This window comes from Cetorhinus maximus, chromosome 16 (genome assembly GCF_964194155.1).
Source record: "Cetorhinus maximus chromosome 16, sCetMax3.hap1.1, whole genome shotgun sequence".
Taxonomy (NCBI): Eukaryota; Metazoa; Chordata; class Chondrichthyes; order Lamniformes; family Cetorhinidae; genus Cetorhinus; species Cetorhinus maximus.
Genome location: NC_135894.1, coordinates 10,847,360 through 10,868,267, shown reverse-complemented (window position 1 = coordinate 10,868,267; position 20,908 = coordinate 10,847,360). Strand labels below are relative to the sequence as shown.

At 42.0% G+C, this 20,908-nt stretch overlaps 1 protein-coding gene across 1 annotated transcript in view; it reads right to left on the bottom strand.

The window, feature by feature from the left end:
* The window catches only part of map3k15 (mitogen-activated protein kinase kinase kinase 15), a 176,062-nt gene that overhangs the window by 39,280 nt on the left and 115,874 nt on the right, over positions 1-20,908 (bottom strand). The window contains exons 15-19 of the mRNA XM_078559367.1: positions 16,763-16,890; positions 9,139-9,275; positions 8,241-8,346; positions 6,392-6,549; positions 1,161-1,344 (exon numbers count right to left, since the gene is read on the bottom strand). Coding sequence (XP_078415493.1) covers positions 1,161-1,344; positions 6,392-6,549; positions 8,241-8,346; positions 9,139-9,275; positions 16,763-16,890 — 713 coding nt within the window. The remainder of the gene's footprint in view (positions 1-1,160; positions 1,345-6,391; positions 6,550-8,240; positions 8,347-9,138; positions 9,276-16,762; positions 16,891-20,908) is intronic.

The window sequence follows — 20,908 nt, the reverse complement described above, 5'->3', positions numbered from 1 at the left end:
GGGTTCCATGGAGGAGAGAGCCTTGATGAAGTGACAAAGTATCAGTTGTGAACCTGCATAGCAACCACCAACTGTAGACAGTGAATCACAGCCAAGTCTGGCCCTTGTAATTACCCAACATCCACAGATGTGTACTCCTACCAAGCATCGTAAGAGCATGATCAGGAGTAGGAGCCCTGATCAAACTACTCCTTCTGAAACTCAAGGACATAGCCCTGGCTAAGATCAGTTACCTTAGGACCAAACCTGGAGCTTTGCACATCTGTATGGTTCAGGGCAACACCGTTAATGTACATTTGCCACTAAAACATTGGGGTGGTAGCTGCCTGCTCTTCCACTTCATAGAGAATAGGAATGGGAATCAGCTCAAGCTTGTAAAACTAGTGAGTAAATGCATCCACTTTTCACCTCAACTACTTAAACAGTCTGCTTCTATCTACCCTGCCCCATCCTTTGATAATTTTAACACTTTGATCATGATGCCCCATTACCTACGTAGCTCTAATGATAAAAGACCTGATTTTGTTCTACTTATGTATTGTAATATCAGGCAGTGTCTAAGCAAATCTACATTTCACCCTCTCTAAAGCCTATTGTCCTTTACGCAGTATGGAGACCAATACCCCACAGATTGCGCTAAACTGAGGTCTTGCTAATATTTTATATAGCTTCATCTTAACCTCTTGGCTTTCATATTATATTTTTTCTGATAACATCTAAAATTCCATTAGCTTTTTTTTAACAGCTTTATCAACCAGAGGTGTTGCCTCTAATTTTCTGGGAAGCTGTTCTCACAAATCCCTCTTCTCTCCAACAGCAATAAGCTTACTTCGATTAAGAGGATAATCACTACTGTTTCCTTAAGCAAGGTGCATCATCTTACACTTACTGACATTGAATTCCATCTGCCATTTTTAAGCCTATTCTACCATCTTATCAACATCCCTCTGGTCTTCTAAATAATTAAATGTACGTCCTATTTTGGTACCACCTCTAAATTTCAACACTACTAGTTGTCATCCTATATCGAAATTATTGATATTTACAGTGTTGCTGGTGCCCCATCTATATATAATGCAGAAGCCCCTATTTAATCAGATAGACACAGTATGGCCTCCTCCAAAGGATACGGAATCTTTGATTATTTGTGTATGTCTCACCACTTGGTTTGAAGGCAATTTTATGCTTCTTGCCACTCTTGGTCTTCCTGAGGAAGGGGTCTTCAAGCAGTTCTGCAGCTGTTGCTCGCTTATTGGGATCAGGCTCAAAGCAGTGAAGAATAAAGGACTTTGCATCTGCTGGCATAGATTCTGGGATCTCAGGATGGATTTTAAACATTCCGACCTATTGAAGGAGCCCAGGTGAACAGGTAAAGATCAAAACAGAACAAGCCTTCAAGAATGCTACATTCCAATACAACCACACCATTCCTCACACAATCTGTATTGTGCTCTAAAATTGGGGATCTAGGGATAAAAGAAGATATAGACTGCAAAGCTGGGCTTCATAGCGACCTTAGATTTAGCACTGTGGGTGCCATTTTGGTATCAAAATGGCACCTAAGCCATACATGCAGATTTATGGTGTGGCCTGCATCAAACAACATCTTGATGAGGGCCTTAGGCATTGGGAACACGTGCTGGAATTATACAGAGCAGGCAGATGGTGACATTAGTTAATGTGTTAAGCTGATGTAGTAATTATGGTTTCGTTAAATGTTGGGCTGTACCTTTAAGAATAATCCTGTGATGTAAGATCACATGATCTGTGTAAACCAATGTGTTAGCAGCACAGTCAGTTGAAAGCGCACGTGTAGTTACTGCTGGCTGTATTGTAAATAAACCTAATGTTTCCACTAAGAAAGTTGTCTGCAGATCAACCCTATTACAAATAGGCCACACCACAACAAACTGGTGATGAGGATAAATCAGGATAAATCAAGGTAGATCGGAATCGCCACTGTACCTCGCCCAAAGATTGTGAGTATCAACGTTCGTTAAAACAACAGAAGGTATACTCACCCAAAATGTCACAATTTGGTAGAATTGATCCCTCTGAGCCAGCCACAGACGATTGGTCACAGTATATAGAACGCCCCACGATCTTCTTTCAAGCGAACAAAATCACGGGGGAAGAGAAGAGGCAAGCGATCCTCTTGAGTACTCATGGGAGCAAAACCTACAATTTGATTTGAAGCTTGACAGCCCCCAGTGCCCCAGATTTGAAGAATTTCGGAGAATTGGTGGGCCTCGTGAAGGGACATTTTCAACCCAAGGCCTCAGTCACGATGCAGAGTTCCGGTTCAACTCGCGACATAGAGCCCCGGGTGAGACAATGACTAGCTATGGGGTAAATCTGAAGCAACTAATGGAACACTGCAAGTTCGGTGAGACTCTGAATGACATGCTCAGAGATTGTTTAGTGTGTGGTGTGAAAGAAGGCCCTATTGAGAGAAGATTGCTGGCTGACGTGAATCTGGATTTTAAGAAGGTGCTAGGAATAGCGCTGGTCATGGAAAGCGCAGTAAGAGATTGACAAGCAATTCAAGGGCTGAAAAATGGCGCCATACTCCAAATCGGGCAGGAACAGTCGGCCAAAAGTGGCACGAGAAAGCGAGACTCTGCCGTGAGGCGGGAAACAGCCCCCGCTAACCGAAAAATAAGAAGAAATAGCTTAGCAGCTAAATCGAAGAACAACTTTAATCGATGTGGAAACAATTAGTCTTTTAGCGATTGGCAGTTTAAAAAAGTAGTTACTTTTGTCACAGAAGTGGACACCTAATGAGACAGTACAAAGAGAGATTTAAACAGGCTTGCAAACAACAGAAGAAGCCGAATGAAACCTACCGTGTGGAAGAGCCTGAAACAACAAATTCTGGCATTTATTCATTGTTTAACAGAAAGTTGGGAAGACAGAGACATTATCTGTGACAGTACAAGTGAATAGTGAACCAGTAAAAATGGAAGTTGACAGGAGGAGCTTCCACTACTGTTGTTGGAGAACACACTTTCAGGTATTTAAATAATGGTGAACATTAATTAAATTTGGAACAAACATCTGCCAATTTGAAAACGTACAAAGGTGAAGAAATCCAAGTGAAAGGTATCAGCAGAGTAACTGTCCAAAAACCAGTCGACACAGCTACTGGTGATGGTATAGAGAGGCAGAGGACCAAGCCTTCTAGGGTGAAACCGGTTAAGGGAAATTAACCTTGATTGGCCGGTGAGATTTCAAAAAGAAGCTGGAAGAGTTCATGTATTGAAAAAGGAACAAGGCAAAGTATGGCAGAAAGAGCCTGGAGAGTCCAAGGACCACAACAGGATGAAAAAGGGAGTGTGTAAGGACTTAACAACCTGAAGAAATGCAGTCTATCTCAAACAAAAACATGAAAGAACAGCACAAGAAACTCAAAGAGGCCCTGCTGAATGACAGAGTTCAAGACAAAGTGAGTAACTTTCGCAAGGAAAAGGAAAACTTGTTGAAAGACCTTCACACACAACAAGGTTCCCTCAGGTCAAAGTTTGTGCCTCTGGAACAGTACGAAGAGAATTAGAAAGAATTCAGCACCTCTCTGAACAAACTGAAGAACTAGTTGACAGAGAAGACAATTAATGTTCAAGTTTCCAGGAGGCAGCCAACAAACTCAAAAAAGATACAGTAGAGCTGAAGAATCAGCTAAATGAAGTCGAAGAGGCTTTTAAAGCAAAAATCGGAGAGCTTTCCAAGAGGAGAATGAAGTTTTGGGAGACTCAGCTACTGAACTAAGACAAGTTGAGATTTCACCTGAGAGAAAAAAGCAAAATACTGTGGATGCTGGAAATCCGAAACAAAAACAAAAATACCTGGAAAAACTCAGCAGGTCTGTCAGCATCTGTGGAGAGGAACACAGTTAACATCTCGAATCCGTATGACTCTTCATCAGAACTGGTGAAGAGTCACACGGACTCGAAACGTTAACTGTATTCCTCCCCGCAGATGCTGTCAGACCTGCTGAGTTTTTCCAGGTATTTTTGTTTTTGCTTCACCTGAGAGAAGTCTGGCCGACAGTGAAGTCAGAATGAAGGGCGAGACTAAACTCTGTGGTAGAAAGAAGAAGACAAAAAGGAAGAAGCTTCTGAGAAGACAATAAAATGATGGCTGGTAGCACCTATAAACACTCGAAGGAGGCAATAAACAAATTATCAAACTGTGCCTCTTTTGATATTATTCCAGTCTTTCCCAATGGTTTGCTGGATGATGATGGTGAAGCTAAAATCAAAGAGGTACAAGTTACTTCCAAGGCCTTATCTGGAAAGAATTCTAGATGCCCTAGACGAATATGAGGAGGTTAACAGGTGATTCATTGGAGATCAAGCTTGCACGCTTTCTTTTTCACTACAGAACGACCTCCCACACACGATGATGAGATGCCATCTTAGGGCAAGACTGAGCCTGATATTTCCAGGAGGGCAAGGTGGAGAAGAGTCCTCCATGCTCCTTGACAATGACCACAGACTTTCTAGCAAGTCTGCCAATGTATCAAGCATTTCTGTGTATAAAACCATTAGTATTTTTTATGTAGGCCACTGCAATGAGTCTTCAGCTAAGTTCTCTGTAGCAAATCTCTTGTATGACCTTGTGCCCAGGGATCTGGCACTTGTAGTGCTACCCCTTCCCCATGCCCTGGCTGTGGGCCACTCATGCCCAGTGATTCACCACATGCAGACCCCAACTTTATGCTACCCTCTAAAGTAGACAGAGTGTCAATGTCTGAGCTGGTGGCTGCAAGTGTGAGGTCAAGTGATGGTGTTTTTTCTTTATCAATTGTTCCTCCTGGACATCAAGTTCCCACATTAGTTCTTGACCAGGTGATAGTTCTTGGGTGTCTGAAAGGGGAAGGCACAAGGGTAGGATTGGGGTGAGTGAAGGGGTAATGGAGATAAATAAGAGATGCATGCTTACACTCTCTGCAGCTTGCATATCAGTAGATATATTGGAAAGAAGCGGAATTGGGTTGTGAGAAGCTCAAGTAGGTAGGAACATGCCATCATCCTCTATGCTTTCAGCCTATTCTGCTGATGAGGGCTTCACTCATGGTCAAACCAATGATGGTAAGCAGCATCCCCTCCATGGGGGTAGCCGTCAGTTGGTTGCATTTGCCTCTGATTATCTATCACCTTGATCTGCAGGGGAGAGGGTAGTGCAATAGTGAGTGTAGTACAATATGGGTGATGCACCTGTTGCATTGAATAGCTGACAGTTTGTGCAAGTTGAGATGTGAGTGTGAGGCTTGCAGCAATACTAAGTGTGCAAAGGTGAGCTGGGGCTATGAATGGTGGGTATGAGATATCTTTATAAAGATTGTTGGTAGGTAAGTGAAGGTTTTGAATGGAGCACTGTGCGAGAGGCTTGTGATTCAATGTAGCAATTATAATACTATGGCATTTGAAGATGCATTCACTGACCATGACCACCCATTCAAGAGTCACAAAAGGTTAGTATGCAGGTACAGCAGGTAATTAGGAAAGCTAATTGTATGTTATAATTTATTGTGAACGGAATTGATTCTAAAGTAGGGAGGTTTTGCTTCAGTTGTACAGGGCATCAGTGAGACCACATCTGCAGTGTCTAGTACTGGTCTCTTTATTTAAAGAAAGATGTAAATGCATTAGAAGCAGTTCAGAGGTTTACAAGACTAATACCAGGAATGGATGGGTTGTCTTATGAGGAAAGGCTGGACACGTTAGGCTTGTATCCACTGGAATTTAGAAGAGTAAGAGATGACTTGATCAAAACCTTTAAGATCCTGAGGGGTCTTGACAGAAAGGATGTGGAGAGGATGTTTCCTCCTGTGGGAGAATCGAGAATTAGGGATCACTGTTTAAAAATAAGGGGTCACTCATTTAAGGCAGTGATGAGGAGACATTTTTTTCTCTCAGAGGGTAGTGAGTCTTTGGAACTCTCTTCCTCAAAAGGTAGTGGAAGCAGAGTCTTTGAATATTTTTGAGAGCTATATAGATTCTTGATTAACAAAGGGTGAAAGGTTATCGGGAGTAGGCATGAATGTGGGGTTGAGGTTACGTTCAGATCAACCATGATTTTATTGAATGGTGGAGCATGCTCGAGGGGCTGAATGGCCTACTCCTGCTCCTAATTCGTACGCTCGTATGCACGTATGTCACGGCATTGCATCCAGGTCCTAGCATTGACTGGGTAGCTATTTGCTCCCACTGCTCCAATTAAGGAAGAGGACCTCCTGTCTCTTGTGCACTTCATGTACCAAGGCCCCCAGTGCTGCATGGGAGAGACTTGGGGCACTCTCTTTGGTCTGTTTGGCATGTCCAATCCTCTTTCTGCTCATAAACTTCTCCCCAGTGACTTCCAGCAAAGAGTGATTTAAGAGCAATCTTACCTTAAACATGGCTGCATGGGGTTCCCCTAATTCAGAGAATGGTGGCCTCCCTGTTGCCATTTCAATGATAGTACAGCCCAAAGACCAAATATCTGCTGGAGCACCATAGCCTTGAGGATCCTTGTCTATAATCTCGGGAGCCATATATTGAAGTGTTCCTAAAGATGGTTTGAATTGGACAGAGAAGCTAATTTTAAAAATGGAAAGCTCCATAAAGTACATATAAAATTATTTTGCCTCATTTTAGAAGTTGTAAAATGCTATATAATATTTTAGGTTGGATTTTGCTTTGTCAGTGTCAAGGAGGGGCCTCTTCCTCTGGAGGTTGGGGGGAGGAAGGGAAAATTACCAGGCAAATCACCAGCTTGAGGGTGCAGTCAGAAGCTTGGGGGTGGATAATCATTCCCACATTCTGTGACTGAAAGAGGGGAAAAGAAGATACAAATAAACAGAAAAAAAAAGTGAATAAATAAATTAAATAAATAGAATGGACTTAATATATGATAAGACAACATAACTGAAATAAAAATTAAATTGTAACCAAGATGCAAACAGAGTGGGAGAGGGGACATCTTGACTTAGTGCAATAGTATGGAAAGGGTTGTGGCAACTTGGCTGTCTATTGTATATCTTTTCCAATTATTGCCATTGGCATCCTTTGTCCTCATCATAATAATGGGGGCGAGTTGCTACTGCCACTCAGGAGCCACAATGTCACTCGCTTCTTGGGGCCTTTCTAATTTTGCCCCACACTGAAGCCCACAGGCCCTCGGTGAACAGACAAAGAAAGGTTTGCTTAATTGTCCCCAGGTATAGATCTCTGAACCACTTCTTCAAAGTTGGGTTGGTGATGTCTTGGTGCAGAACATCCGTCTGAGTTCGCTGATGTATGATAAGGGGGGGAAACACCATTGTTGCCATCAACTACTACTCTGAAAGGCTTATCATGAACTGACAATATGATAAATTAACCATAGCTTCAACCATTTCTATATTTTGCTTTGGAAATGATCTTAGCAATGAAATTGGTGACTCCCATACGTTTCCTTCTGGGCTATTTTTTTCATGGGGTATGGGCATGTTGCCCATCCCTAAATACCCTTAAACTGAGTGGCTTGATAGGCTATTTCACAGTCAACCATATTATTGTGGGCTGGAGGTACATGTAAGGATAACAGATTCCATTCCCTAAAGGACATTAGTTAACCAGATGGGTTTTGATGACAATTGATGATAGTTTCATGGCCATTATGCTCTTTTTAATTCCAGATTTTATTAATTGAACTTAAATTCCACCAGCTGCCATGGTGGGATTTGAACTGTGCCATCAGAGCATTAGCCTAGGCCTCAGGCCCAGTGACATTACCACTGCACCACCGTGTCCCACAGTTCATGGCCAGCACCAGACCCATTAGGCCAGAAAAAGTCATACAGCTGCAGTAACCAAAGAGTTCCGCCACACATGCTCCCAAGATGCTGGGGAGGGGGCAGATTATTGGTCCACTCCTTTCAAAGACTGGAAATTGAGATTTAAGTTAAACAATATGGGAGTTTGACTGGGAGGTGATGAATCTGCTCCCTGCTCTCTCCAGTACCCAGAATTTTGAGCAAAAACAGAATTACCTGGAAAAACTCAGCAGGTCTGGCAGCATCGGCGGAGAAGAAATCAGTTAACGTTTCAGAAACGTTAACTGATTTCTTCTCCGCCGATGCTGCCAGACCTGCTGAGTTTTTCCAGGTAATTCTGTTTTTGTTTTGGATTTCCAGCATCCGCAGTAGCTTTTAGCTTTTTGTTTTTACCAGAATTTTGAGGCCTAAGACGTTTAGTCCTTTGGTTGGGTCCTCTTACCAGCAAATGTTTCAGTGCAAGGATTCACTCCTGTCAACCGTTTGGACATCCCAAAGTCTGAGATCTTCACCACGCCACTGTACGTATTTACAAGGACATTGTCTCCCTGAAATTAAAAAGGTCTTCACAAATTCAAAAATAATCTGAATATAATAAAAAGAGGAGGGCCAGGTAGCCAGTATAATAGCAAAAATGAAATTAGATACTCAGCTATTGCAGATCTTTTCAAAAGAAATGGTCAGTGATATTTAACTACCAGATACTAAGATCATAGCAACATAGGAAAAGAAGCCATTCAGCCCTTTGAACCTGCACCAAATTTCAATCAAGTGATGATTAATCTGTACCTTAACTTCATTTGTCTACCTTAGCTCTATATCCCATGATACCATTGCCTAGCAAAAAAACTACTGATTGGAGTCTTGAAAGCTTCATTGACCTCACCATCCACAGCCTTTTTGGCAGAGGATTCCAGAATTCTACTACAGAGAACAATTGCTAAGCAACTGTCATAAGCTAATCAAGTCTATGAACCTTCCATTTAAAAATATTACGTATGGCAGAACTAATTTTCTTTTAAATCTTTTATGGAAATTAATTAAAATTTATACAGAGAAAGACTTTATACAGAACCTCATTTTTTACTTAAAAGAGTTGGATTAGCTATGACTGGTAACTATAATGAGGGCAATATTGTTTATCTGTTTAAATTCTGTTGCCTCCAAAATTGCCTAGTTTTGGGTATGTGTACCCCTGAAAAGCATTGCAGGTGTGTTAGGATGTAACATCTCTGATTACCCATCTTTTTCCCAGTCTTTTCTATCTTTCACTTTGATATTATCTGTCAATCCGATTTGAGCTCAGAGTGACACTTCAAATGCCAACTTAAATCAGTCACCTTGATGTCTCTGTGCACAATCTGGTTCTCATGAAGAAATCGTAGGCCCTCCAGTATCTGTCTGGTGTAAAACACAATGGTAGAGACGTTATCTTTCAATGGGCCCCACTTTGATCTGAGGAGTGCGGAAAGACTCCCTGAAAGAATAAAGATGTACATTACGAACAAAAGTTAATTTGTGTATTTCTTGGCAGCTCACCACCTGAAATCCATATCCAAGGCTATATGCTGAAGTGTTTTTTTGCAGTATGGTTTATTTTTCTACAAAGTCACCAGGAGCAAGTAAAATCGTGTCAGGACACATCCTGATGGGCCCTGTGTACATGACTTTGAAATCATTATTCAAGATTAAGAAAATCAATGCTTTTAGTCTTCAATTGTAATCTCATTCTTAAGGCAATAACAAATATATCTTTGCATCATATCTTGTGTGTGTGTTTGCTGGAAAAAGTGCAATGCTCCTGAGGGCTCCCTTTGTGGACCTGCTCTGAAATTCACAGGCATCTTTATGATTGGAAAACAAAAGGCTGTCAACCTGGAGCTTCAGCTCTTGTTTCCCTCTCCACAGATGCTGCCGGACCTGACGAGGGTTTCCAGCATTTTCTGCTTTCTGGACCTAGTCGTTTGGTGGTACAGAGCTTGAGTATTGCTGAAGGAAGAGACATGTCAAAGCTTTTCATCTCACACTTATCAGGACAATTCGCAAGAATACCAATATAAGGGGAAAACAACAATTTATACTGAATGAGAAGAGAAGAATGCATCAGTGCTTCAACATGTCTCTTTTTTATGGATATCTGGAATAATAACCAGCAGCGCACTATATTACTTTAATTTCAGTCTATTTTCTATTGAGTCTGCTCAAAAACTTTTCTTCAGATTGATACAAAGTTGAGTCAAACAATTATTTTCTTTCAATAGGACTTTCAATAGTATTATGCAGTATTGCCTGGTAATCACTTTGTAGACAATTGCAAACAGAGAGGAATGGTGATATCTGCGAATATTTTGAAAATCTTTCTCTTTTTAGTATTTCAACCCTCCGAGATCTCTGCGCTCCTCCAATTCCCGCCTCTTGCATAACCGCAATTTGTACCATTCCATTGGCGGCAACGCATTTATCTGCCTAGGCCCTAAACCCTGGGATTTTCCATCTAACCCCCACCACCTTTATCTTTTCACCCAAGGGGGAGATGGGGGCATTGTGGCAATGTCACTGGACTAGTAATCCAGAAGCCCAGGCTAATGCTCTGAGGACATGCATCCAAATCCCACCAAGGCAGCTTGTGGAATTTAAATTCAATTAATAAATCTGGAATATGGAAAAGCTTGTCTCAGTAATGCTGACCATGAAACTATCATTGACGGTTATAAAGACCAACCTGGTTCACTTACGTCCTTTAGAGATGGAAATCTGCCTTCCTTAGCCAGTCTGGCCTACATGTTCACTCCAGACCCCCAACAATGTGGTTGACTCTTAACTGTCCTCTGAAATGTTCTGTTCAAAGGCAATTAGGGATGGGCAACAAGTGCTGGTTTTCCCAGTGATGCCCACATACCATGAAATACAGAAAAAAAAACACTCCGAAAAACTTCTTCAGTCAAGCCTTTGCTCTTCTGTCCTATCATCCCTTTTCGCTATGTTTAAAAGTGCTATATAAATGCAAGTGTTGTTGTTGTACTGAAATCTTTGTGTAAAAGAGTGACACTTTCAGAAGTTTAATAAACAACTTGAAGGACAGTATGTTAGAAAGCAGTCAGCAAATTTTGTTTTACTGGCTGTCTAAAACTAGCAAACTTCCCTCAGCCAGTTTGCACTGCACACAACATACCTTATTTCTTTGAGATAAGGCCTTGGTCCAGTTGTAACTTTACAGGACAAAACAGAGTTCACTCAGAGAACATGCATTATTTATTGCAGAAAACAAAATAAAAGTTTCTCCTTAATCCACATCAACATTCAGAAGAAGATCAAATGCAATATTTGATACATGGAGGACAACTTACTTAAAGCACTGGGAGTTACATTGTATTGTGAGTGCTGAAGCAAATCTAGGAACTGAATGAGTTATTATCTGTTAATGCATAATTGTCCAATTTATTGGATGGTCAAGCTAACAAAATGTGCGGATGCCAGAACTGAATTCTCACTGTTGTGGAAGCTAGTGGTTTGCATCCATGGCCATATTTTAAATGATTTCAAATCAATTGACCCTGATGTAGATGAACTAGTATGCAGATACAGCAAGTGATTAGTAAGACAAATGGAATGTTATCGGTTATTGTAAAGGGAATGGAATATAAAAGTAGGGATGTTTTGCTGCAATTGTACAGGGCATTGGTGAGACCACATTTTTGGTCTCCTTATTTAAGAAAGGACATAATTGCATTAGAAGAAGCTTAGAGTAGTTTCACTCAACTGATTCCCAGGATAAGGGGGTTATCTTATGAGGAAAGGATAGACCTATACCTGTTGAAGTTTAGAAGAATGAGAGGTGACCTTATTGAAACATTAAAGATCCTAAGGAGGCTTGACAGATTGGATGCTGAAAGGATGTTTTTCTCTTGTGAGAGACTAAAACTAGGGGACACAGTTTAAATATAAGGGGTCTCCCATTTGAGACAGAGGTGAGGAAATTTTTTTTCCCTCAGAGGGTCATGAATCTGTGGAACTCTCTTCCCCAGAGAGTGGTAGTGGCAGGGTCATTGAATATTTTTAAGGCGGAGGTAGATAGATTCTTGACCAATGAGGGAGTCAAAGAGTATCGGGGGTAGGCAATCAGATCAGCTAGATTTTATTGAATGACAGAGCAGGCTCGAGGGGCTCAATGTTTGTATGTACATATGGGCCAATGCTGATATTGTGCCCTTTGCTTCCAGATGATAATCCTACTCTTCCAAGGAATTGAGATAGAATTACACACATCTAGATAAGCATCTCTAAGCTCACTGTTTGGGGAAGTGGCCTAGTGCTGTTGGCATTCCCCCATCAAATTCTTCAGTGCAGCAGTCATGAAACCTGATTCATGCAGGACTGGGGCAAAAAAGTGCTGGTGTAACTGAGCCACATGGTTTCAGTTATCAACACCCATATGACAAGCACTCTGCCCAGGATGTTTACCACAACTCCTATTTCCTAATCAAGAACTGACTTGTGTTGAAGTTCAGCAACCTGTCATTAATAGTGGGAGTTGTGTGCTCATTGCTCTGTTCAGGACAACAATTCTGTTCACTGCTCCTCAAGTGTAGGTACCATTAAAGCTGTGACTGATACAACATGAAAAGCATGATAAAAGCCAAACAGATTACTGCTTTTTTGTCACATTTCCTACGTTACAACAGTGACTACACTTCCAAATACTTCATCGGCTGTATAGTGCTACGTGACATTCTGAGGTTGAGCAAGGTGTTATATAAAAGCAAATCATTATTTGTTTTTTCTTTCAGTATCCAGGGTGAAGGTTCATGCCAGCATTGCCCTAGCCTCTGTTTAAAGACATCCCATGGGCTTTTATCTGGGTTAACTTTGGATTTCTCCTCCAATTGGCTTGCTTTGTGTCTCAGTGGCTTACCCATGAATATTTCAAATTAGTCACTGATATGAGACCCTAGCTAATGCATAAGTTCCAGTTAAAGTGGAAACAAAACAGGTGGAATGACATAAAGACTGCACACTACTGGCCACAATGCAAGTCACTTGTCTCTGAGTAACTGTCTAAAGGTAATTGCGTTGATGTTTATTAAACTTTCCCTGGAAGCCCTACCAGAATTAGCACAGCGCAAAACTATGAGGACACCAAAGACACTGAAGATAACAGCTGCAATTGTCAATGACATGAAAATTCTTCCTGCATCACTTGTAAGTCTAAAAAGCAGGGCTTTGCTATTCCCTCAATAATGTTCCATGTTAGAATAAATACCAATGTTAAAGCTTAACTAAATTCATGTTGACAATTTGAAAGTGGTTGGGGGTTACTTAGGGATTCTTTCCTTTTATTTTCAAGCAGCATAAATATGACAAATGTTGACAGAAGGAGAGGAAGAGAATGGATGAAAAAGGGCAGGTGGGAGCTATATTGGGCTGAGCAATGGAAAGTAACATAGCCGTATGATTACATGGTATCAAATTAACATTCACCCAGGCAGACCCTTCAGGGATTGTATAACTTCATAACATTCTAATTCCATGTGGAGCAGAGGAAAGGAGTTAATTGGAACTTGGGATAAATGTAATGATAAGTTTTTTTTATGTATGTCAGTACAAAATTAAACAAAACCCTACGCTTAAAGTTGATGATGATTTGCACTGTGGTGTTTTGCAGTACAACAGATTACACCCATCAGATTCTCTATAATATTCTCTCTCGCTGTCCATGTGCTCTTCATGCTAAACCTGGACTGATGTGGAAGGATGGAGTGCAGTTTAAAGGCTGTACACTGTGCCCGGTTGGTTAATAGTAAATAAAAACGGTCACAGTGTAAAAATGGGCTTCCCATTGGCTACAAGCCAGTCTTGCTCTACTGGTAAAGACCAATTTCATCCAGAGGGTGTCCTGCCGCTGGGAAACTGAAGCGTGGCTTCTCCCACGATTAAGAAGTACGGCCACCATATTTCCTGCCACAATGGGCAAGATTAAATTCCACCCAATGAGTCCTCAAAAGAGGTGATTCATTCTGAGGGTACACTCATAGGATTCTAGCTTACCATGGGCCAGCTCAGAAACTTACACCTCAGTAGGTCCAGTTGGACAGTTAGTTGGATTTTCACCTGGTGACTCATAGTTCACAATTGAGCACAAGTAGACAGTGGTGGCAGTGACTGCAGTGCAGCCCTCTCCAATCTCTGCTCTGCTGGACAGAGATACTGAATCCCAGGGTCCATTGATGGAAAGAATTATCATTGGGCAGCAGCAGCAAGTCTCTGATATACAGCATGCCTTCCACGCACACTGCCTCCTATTGCAAAGAGAATGGAGCAGTCCAGTTCAAGGACGAGTGAGTTGATGTCACTGGGCATGGGGAGAATGTCTTGTGCCATGGATAGATTGGCTTTCTTCGTGGAACATCAATCACTGCAATCAAATGAGTTCGCGGAGGGCTTGAATGTGACCGTGCAAACTCTGGATGGCAACATGTCTGGTGCCTTAATAAGGCTGAGAGATACCTTACAGTTTGTCATAGATCTGCACCATGCTACTCTCCAGCAGACTGGAAGGAATGAAATGCAGTTGACCCATGAGAGGGATGATTGCAAAAAGGGAAATGGAAGTGGGAACTCCACTTAGTACATTCCTACTTCTCACCCATTGCAACCCCTGGTCCACCCCCACCCCCACAATTAGTACTCAGTGCCCAACATGTTGCCTTGTGTCCCAATGGGCAAGTCTGACCCTGCACAGGCACAGATGTGGCAGTGCCTGGCAGGGCCCCAATGAGTTCCAGAGTTATTGGCCATGAGCATCTCAGCAGTCAGAGCAGGGAGATGAGCAGTCTGTCTCGACCTCTGCTGAAGCCACAGTGGTTGCACCAGATAAAGACAGGAAGGGAAAAGCTTTGTAGTTCACCAAATGTAAGCACATAGGGGTTTGAGAGATTAATTTTCTGCTGTTTACTGGAATCACATTAAAATGTATTACTTTGCAACACTTTCCCCTCTTGTTTATTCCTGGTTGCTGGGTGGTAACTTACTTTTTTCAGTTGCTTGTTGATGATTGGGAAGACCAATAATAGCACCATTGGGGGCATAGGCGATTGGTGGTAATCGGTATAAGACTGGTTTGTATCAATGGGATTGGGGGATGAGGGAAAGTGGCCATTGCATGGGATTGTTACATTTGTCCAATGGGAGTGCCTAATTGAACCTTTCAGACATAAGGGGATCCCTGGAATCCTGGACAGTGGTGTGAGGATCAGGTGGGCTATTGGGGCACCACCTTTATCCTCCGTCTTCTCCTCTTCTTCACTGGAATCGCTCACTGACAATGTGTGCTAAGCAACATATTTGTCCGGCAGCTTCAATCCTCACTGCTGTGTAATGTTTTGCAGAATGCAATGCACCTAACCGACAATGCGGAAAATATTTCCTGTCCATAAAATGTAGGGCAAATTCAACCTAGCCAATTACCGCCCCATCAGTCTACTCTCAATCATCAGCTAAGTGACAGAAGATGTCATTAGTATAGTGCTAGCAAGCGGTACTTACTCAGCAATAACCTGTGCACGGATGCTCACTTTGGGTTCTTCCGGAGCCACTGAGCTCCAGACCTCATTATTGCCTTGACCCAAACATATACAAAAGAGCTGAATTCAAGAGATAGAATGAAGGCTACTGCCCTTAACATCAAGGTAGCATTTAACTGAGTGTGGCATCAAGGAGCACAAACAAAATTGAATTCAATGTAAATCGAGGAGGAAACTTTCCACTGGTTGCTGTCATACCTAGTACAAAGAAAGACTGTATTGTTTCCAGAGGCCAATCATCTCAGCCTCATTTCTGTTGCTGATAGTTATTTTGCACCTTGTCTGAAGCCCATTTTAAGGCAGCCATAGCTTCACCCATCCTGATGTTCCAAATCAAAAGCAGAAAGTGCTGGAAAAACTCAGCAGACCTAGCAGCAACTGTGGAGCGAGAAACAGAGTTAACGTTTTGAGTCCATATGACTCTTCTTCAGAGGTCATACGGACTCAAAACATTAACTCTGTTGTTCTCTCTCCACAGATGCTGCCAGACCTGTTGAGTTTTTCTAGCATTTCCTATTTTTGTTTCCGGTTTCCAGCATCCGCAGTATTTTGCTTTTATCTGATGTTCTGAATGTTGGTCAATGTCTCTAAAGTATATCATTTAACCTTTGACAACAAGTAGTCTCACTAAACCCTTTTCCAGTGGGTGAGAAGTGAGAAAGCAGCTTTGATAACTTGATTTCCATACTTATGCCTTTTAGTTAGGCCCATGAATTGTAATACAATCTTCTCATTTTCCTTTCAGTGATGACTGTCAGGAAGTCCGGGAACACATGCATTTTTGTTCAATTGAAACACTGGTGTAAGTTTAGTTAAAATAGCCTCATTCAAACATTAGAAGGAGTAACCCTCTCTCTGGGGGATTTACGCACACATATTCAAACATGGCTGAGTTCAACACACAGGGGTCTGTACTTTGGAGCCAGCTTCTTGTTGCACTTCCATTTTTGACAAATTTAACCACCATCCCGAATCCCAACCCAACTGCCCTTGTTAAAATTTTCCCCAGGGTGTCCATAACTGAGTGGAGCGCTTCAGATTGGATCTACCCAAGGCTCTATACAACTGAGGTATCATTTCTCACTTTACCATTCCAGTCCCCTTGAGATAAAAAGACCAGCCTTTAGCCTTTTTGGTTGCTTGTGCGTTAACTTTTAACAAAGTGTTCACGGACATCCAAATCCCTTTGCTCCTTCATAGTTCTGAGTCTCTTAACACTAACATTTTTGGATCTGATCTCTACCACAGTGAATGCGCCAAGTTTAATTTAGTGCTGCCATTGGCTGTAAGAGACCTGTGAGCTGGGAGTTGGCAATGACAGGTAAATCCAAAGAAATATCAATTTAAAATTGCTAGTGTACAAGGAGGGGTTTGATATACCTACCTCCTGGCACTTGCTCCATAAAAATCTTGATGTAGCCATTTTCAGAAACTGAACCAAGGTACTGGACAATATTACGGTGTTTAAGGTACTTGTATACGGCAATCTCTTCATGAAGGGGTTGGGAGTGCCTGGGAGTAAAAAACAACTAATTACTAAAGATTAAATGGCTAGAATTTTTACTCAATCATTAATATGCACTATATTTATAGGGAATTTTATGATCAATACTTCTGAGTTTTTGCACCAAGTATCAGCATCAAACACTTTCTGGTCAGGTTGAGCACAAGTTCAATACAGGCTTAAATTATTTCCTTTTGAATGTATCTTTTGTGACACTCATACGACAGGTTGATTTCCCAATTCAGTAGGAATCCCACTGGGCTGGTGGCAATACGAGCGCTGAGTCATCCTTCCCACTTCCCCCATCCCGTTTCCTGGTGACTACTGGAATTCTATGGTTCAGGGTAATTTACTTGTTGGTGGACTCCCCCACTTTTACTGGGGTTGGAAGGGAGAAGAAATAGCTGTGGCACCTGCTGCAACTAAGGTTGCCAGCAACCCCAGCTGAAGAAGCAAAGGTTTACATTTTTCTTGATCTCTCACTTTTCTGTGGTTGTATTCGGCAAGCGGCCCATTCATTTTTAAATCCTCCAACAGCACCTTAGCAACTTCAGTTGTAACAATCCCATACACACCTGAGGCCCAGTAATGCCAAAGCCTTAATGACTGGACATTTGTCAGATGTCGTATTTCCATCATTGACATCACTTTGAATATAGTTGGCCAAATTTACATGGGTGCATCCAATGCCTGCTGGTATTTTTGACAGGGAATCTTAAAGTGGCAGTGGATTTTTGGGAGTCAACATAATGGCTCTGCACTCCCCTCCAAATCCCAGTTATGCCAGTTGTGAGGAAATTAGCCTCTAAAAGTTTATTGTCAATGCCCAGTTCAGTAACAGCGCAAAAGAGGTTGGTTGTGTGCCTGAAATTTGCTGATAACTTGTGCCGTAATAACAATGATGCAACAAAAGCTTATGCCATTACAAGTGGCGCAGGCTTTGAAGGAATTTATGGCGTGTGGCTCAGACCATTACTTATGGCAAATCAAAATTCCCAGGGCCACTTTGCACTGGTCCATTGTGAAACTAGTCAAAAACAAAAGCACCATTAGATGTCAGTTGTGGCTCAATGATACTGTGGCAGATGGTGAAATTTGAATTCAATAAAAACCTGGAATTAAAAGTCTGATGATGACTATGAAACCATTGTTGATTGTTGTAAAATCCCATCTGGCTTACTTTAGGAAAGGAAATCTGCAATTCTTACTTGGTGGTCTACATGTGACTCCAGACCCACAGCAATATGGTTGACTCTTAAATGCCCTCTGAACAAGGGCAATTAGGGATGGGCAATAAATGCTGGACTAACTGGTGATGTCCATATCACATGAACGAATAAATAAATACCAATCGTGTCTCGGAGTCAGATTGTGGGTTTAAGTCCCACTATAGACACCTGAGCATAAAATCTCTGTCGAGACTCCAGTGCAGTACTGAGGGAATGCTGCACTCTCAGAGAATCTGTCTTTTGGGTTAGACGCTAAACTGCAGCCCCATCTGACCTCTCAGGCAGAAGTAAAAAAATCCCACGCTGCTATTTAAAGAGGAGGAGAGCTGTTCCTGGTGTATTGGTCAATATTTCTCATGCAAGCCACACCTAAAAACAGATTAACTGGTCATAAATACCTTGCTTTTCATAGAGTCTTGCCGTTTGCAAGATGGCTGCTGCATCTTCTACGTTATAACACTGATTATATCCCAAAACTATTTCGCGGCTATAAAACATTTTGCGATGTCGGGAAAAAAGCAATATAATACAAGTCTTTCTTATTTTTAACCGCTTTCATAGCTCTGCTTCCCCTTCTATAAAATCAAAAGTAATGTCCAATTTGTCTGATTAACATTACTTTGTTTGCTGCTGACAGACTCAAGCAGAACGATTCTGGGTCACCTGGCAGATTTATTGTTCCAAGGTTGATTTCCCATTAGCATAGATGTCTTTTTACTGAGCTTTGGAGATTTATTTAGCTAATGAATAAATAATTGACTTTCAGATGTACTAGCTGACTATAAAGTTTCCTGTTAAATGGAATTGCATTTTTGATAGCCAATTTAATGTTTGTACCCATTTACTAATCTCTGGCTCCTTGGCAGTGTCACTTTCTGGTTTTAACAGAGAGTATCGATCGAAATAAGCATTGCTTTTGGTATTCAAATACTTGCAATTCCACATTAATTGGGTGTTGCATCAACTCATTTTTTGTTGAGGGAATGATAGAATGATACCGTAGTGAAGTTGGCCGCTCAGTCCATTGTGCCTGTGCCAGAATAAATGTGAGTTTTTCTGAAGAAAAGAGAAATGTCGAAACTTTTTGACATGCTGGCACTTAACTGTCAGTCTCCATCAACTGGTGCATTCTCCATGGCATTGCCTCTACTAGAGTCCACTTGCCAACCAATCAGCAGTTTATTATACAGTAAAAATTGTTCTTTCCTCTTATATTGGTATTCTTGTGAAGCATCCTGGTGAGTGCAAGATGAAAAACTTTGACATGTTTCTTTTTTCAGCACTATTCAAGTTCTGTACTCCCAAACGGCTAAATGTGAGTTTGATCAATTTAAAGCGTGATGCCTAAAATTGGAGATTATATGGCTCCACCTGCTTGGAATCTAAAGACAGGGATATCTGAGAAATGAATTATTAAATGATTGCTTCCTACACATCTTGCGTTGAGTTTTTCATATACTTCTAATTTTGTTTCTCTGCAAACCAGAGGATGGGTACTTTAAAATGAACTTCCTCACCAACATTTGAATACGCTGAAAATTTAAAAGCCTTTGATGAGCTTAGGTGTTGCCACTGGTCAAAATCTGTGTTTTTATTAAGAAGAACAAAATGTGCATGAATGCTGTTCATGTGATCGTAATTGAGAGCAAGCCTTTCCCAAGGCCTGGCTGAATTGCTTCTAAATCTAAATCACAGCTCCATGCTGTGATGTATTCTGCCACCAGGGCTCCCACCCATATTGAGGATGGTGGCCTTCCCCCAAGAGTGGCCAGCCAATCGGAGGGCTGGCAACTCGGAAGCCTCAGCAGCATCTTCACTAGTCACTGCTAGACTAGTGAAGAACTGCACCTAGAGGATGAGGAGGCATAGATGCCCGTGTGCCCTCAAAGTCAGATAAGAGGCGACTGGGAGCTCTAGGGCAAGTCAGACAGGCTCCGGTGAGGGGTTCGGGCGGCACTGTTGCCATGGGGCAGTGAGTCTTCCCATCTCCCAGGCCATCTCCAAACGGCTGGTAAAATTCAGCCCTGGATTTTTGTGCAAAACCCAACGTAACTGTCCTGAGCTTATCAGAGTTCGCATTTACTACAAATGATTGAACGGGTTCCTAAGGTAGAAAAAGAACACAAAGGGCTGGAATTTCATTCTCAATGTGAGTAGTGGGAGTTGGGAAATTTCCTGACTCGATCCACTCAGCTTGAGAGAAAGTGCTTGCAAAGGCGAGATTTTTGTTCTGGGGGGTGGGAGGAGGTAACATTTTTTTTATTCATTCACGGGATGTGGGTTTCACTGGCTGGGCCAGCATTTATTGCCCATCCCTAACTACCCTTGAGAAGGTGATGGTGAGCTGCCTTCTTGAACCGCTGCAGTCCATGTGGTGTAGGTACATCCACAGTGCTGTTAGGGAGGGAGTTCCAGGATTTTGACCCAGTGACAGTGAAGGAACAGCGATATATTTCCAAGTCAGGATGGTGAGTGACTTGAGCGGAGCTTCCAAGTAGTGGTGTTGCCATCTATCTGCTGCCCTTGTCCTTCTAGATGGTCGTGGTTGTGGATTTGGAAGGTGTTGTCTAAGGAGTCTTTGAGAGTTCCTGCAGTGTAGATGGTACACACTGCTGCAACTGTGCATCGGTGGTGAAGGGAATGAATATTTGTGGATGTGTTGCCAATCAAGTGGGCTGCTTTGTCCTGGATGGTGTCAAGCTTCTTGAGTGTTGTTGGAGCTGCACTCATCCAGGCAAGTGGGGAGTATTCCATCACACTCCCCACTTTTGACCTTATGATGGAAGGAAGGTCATTG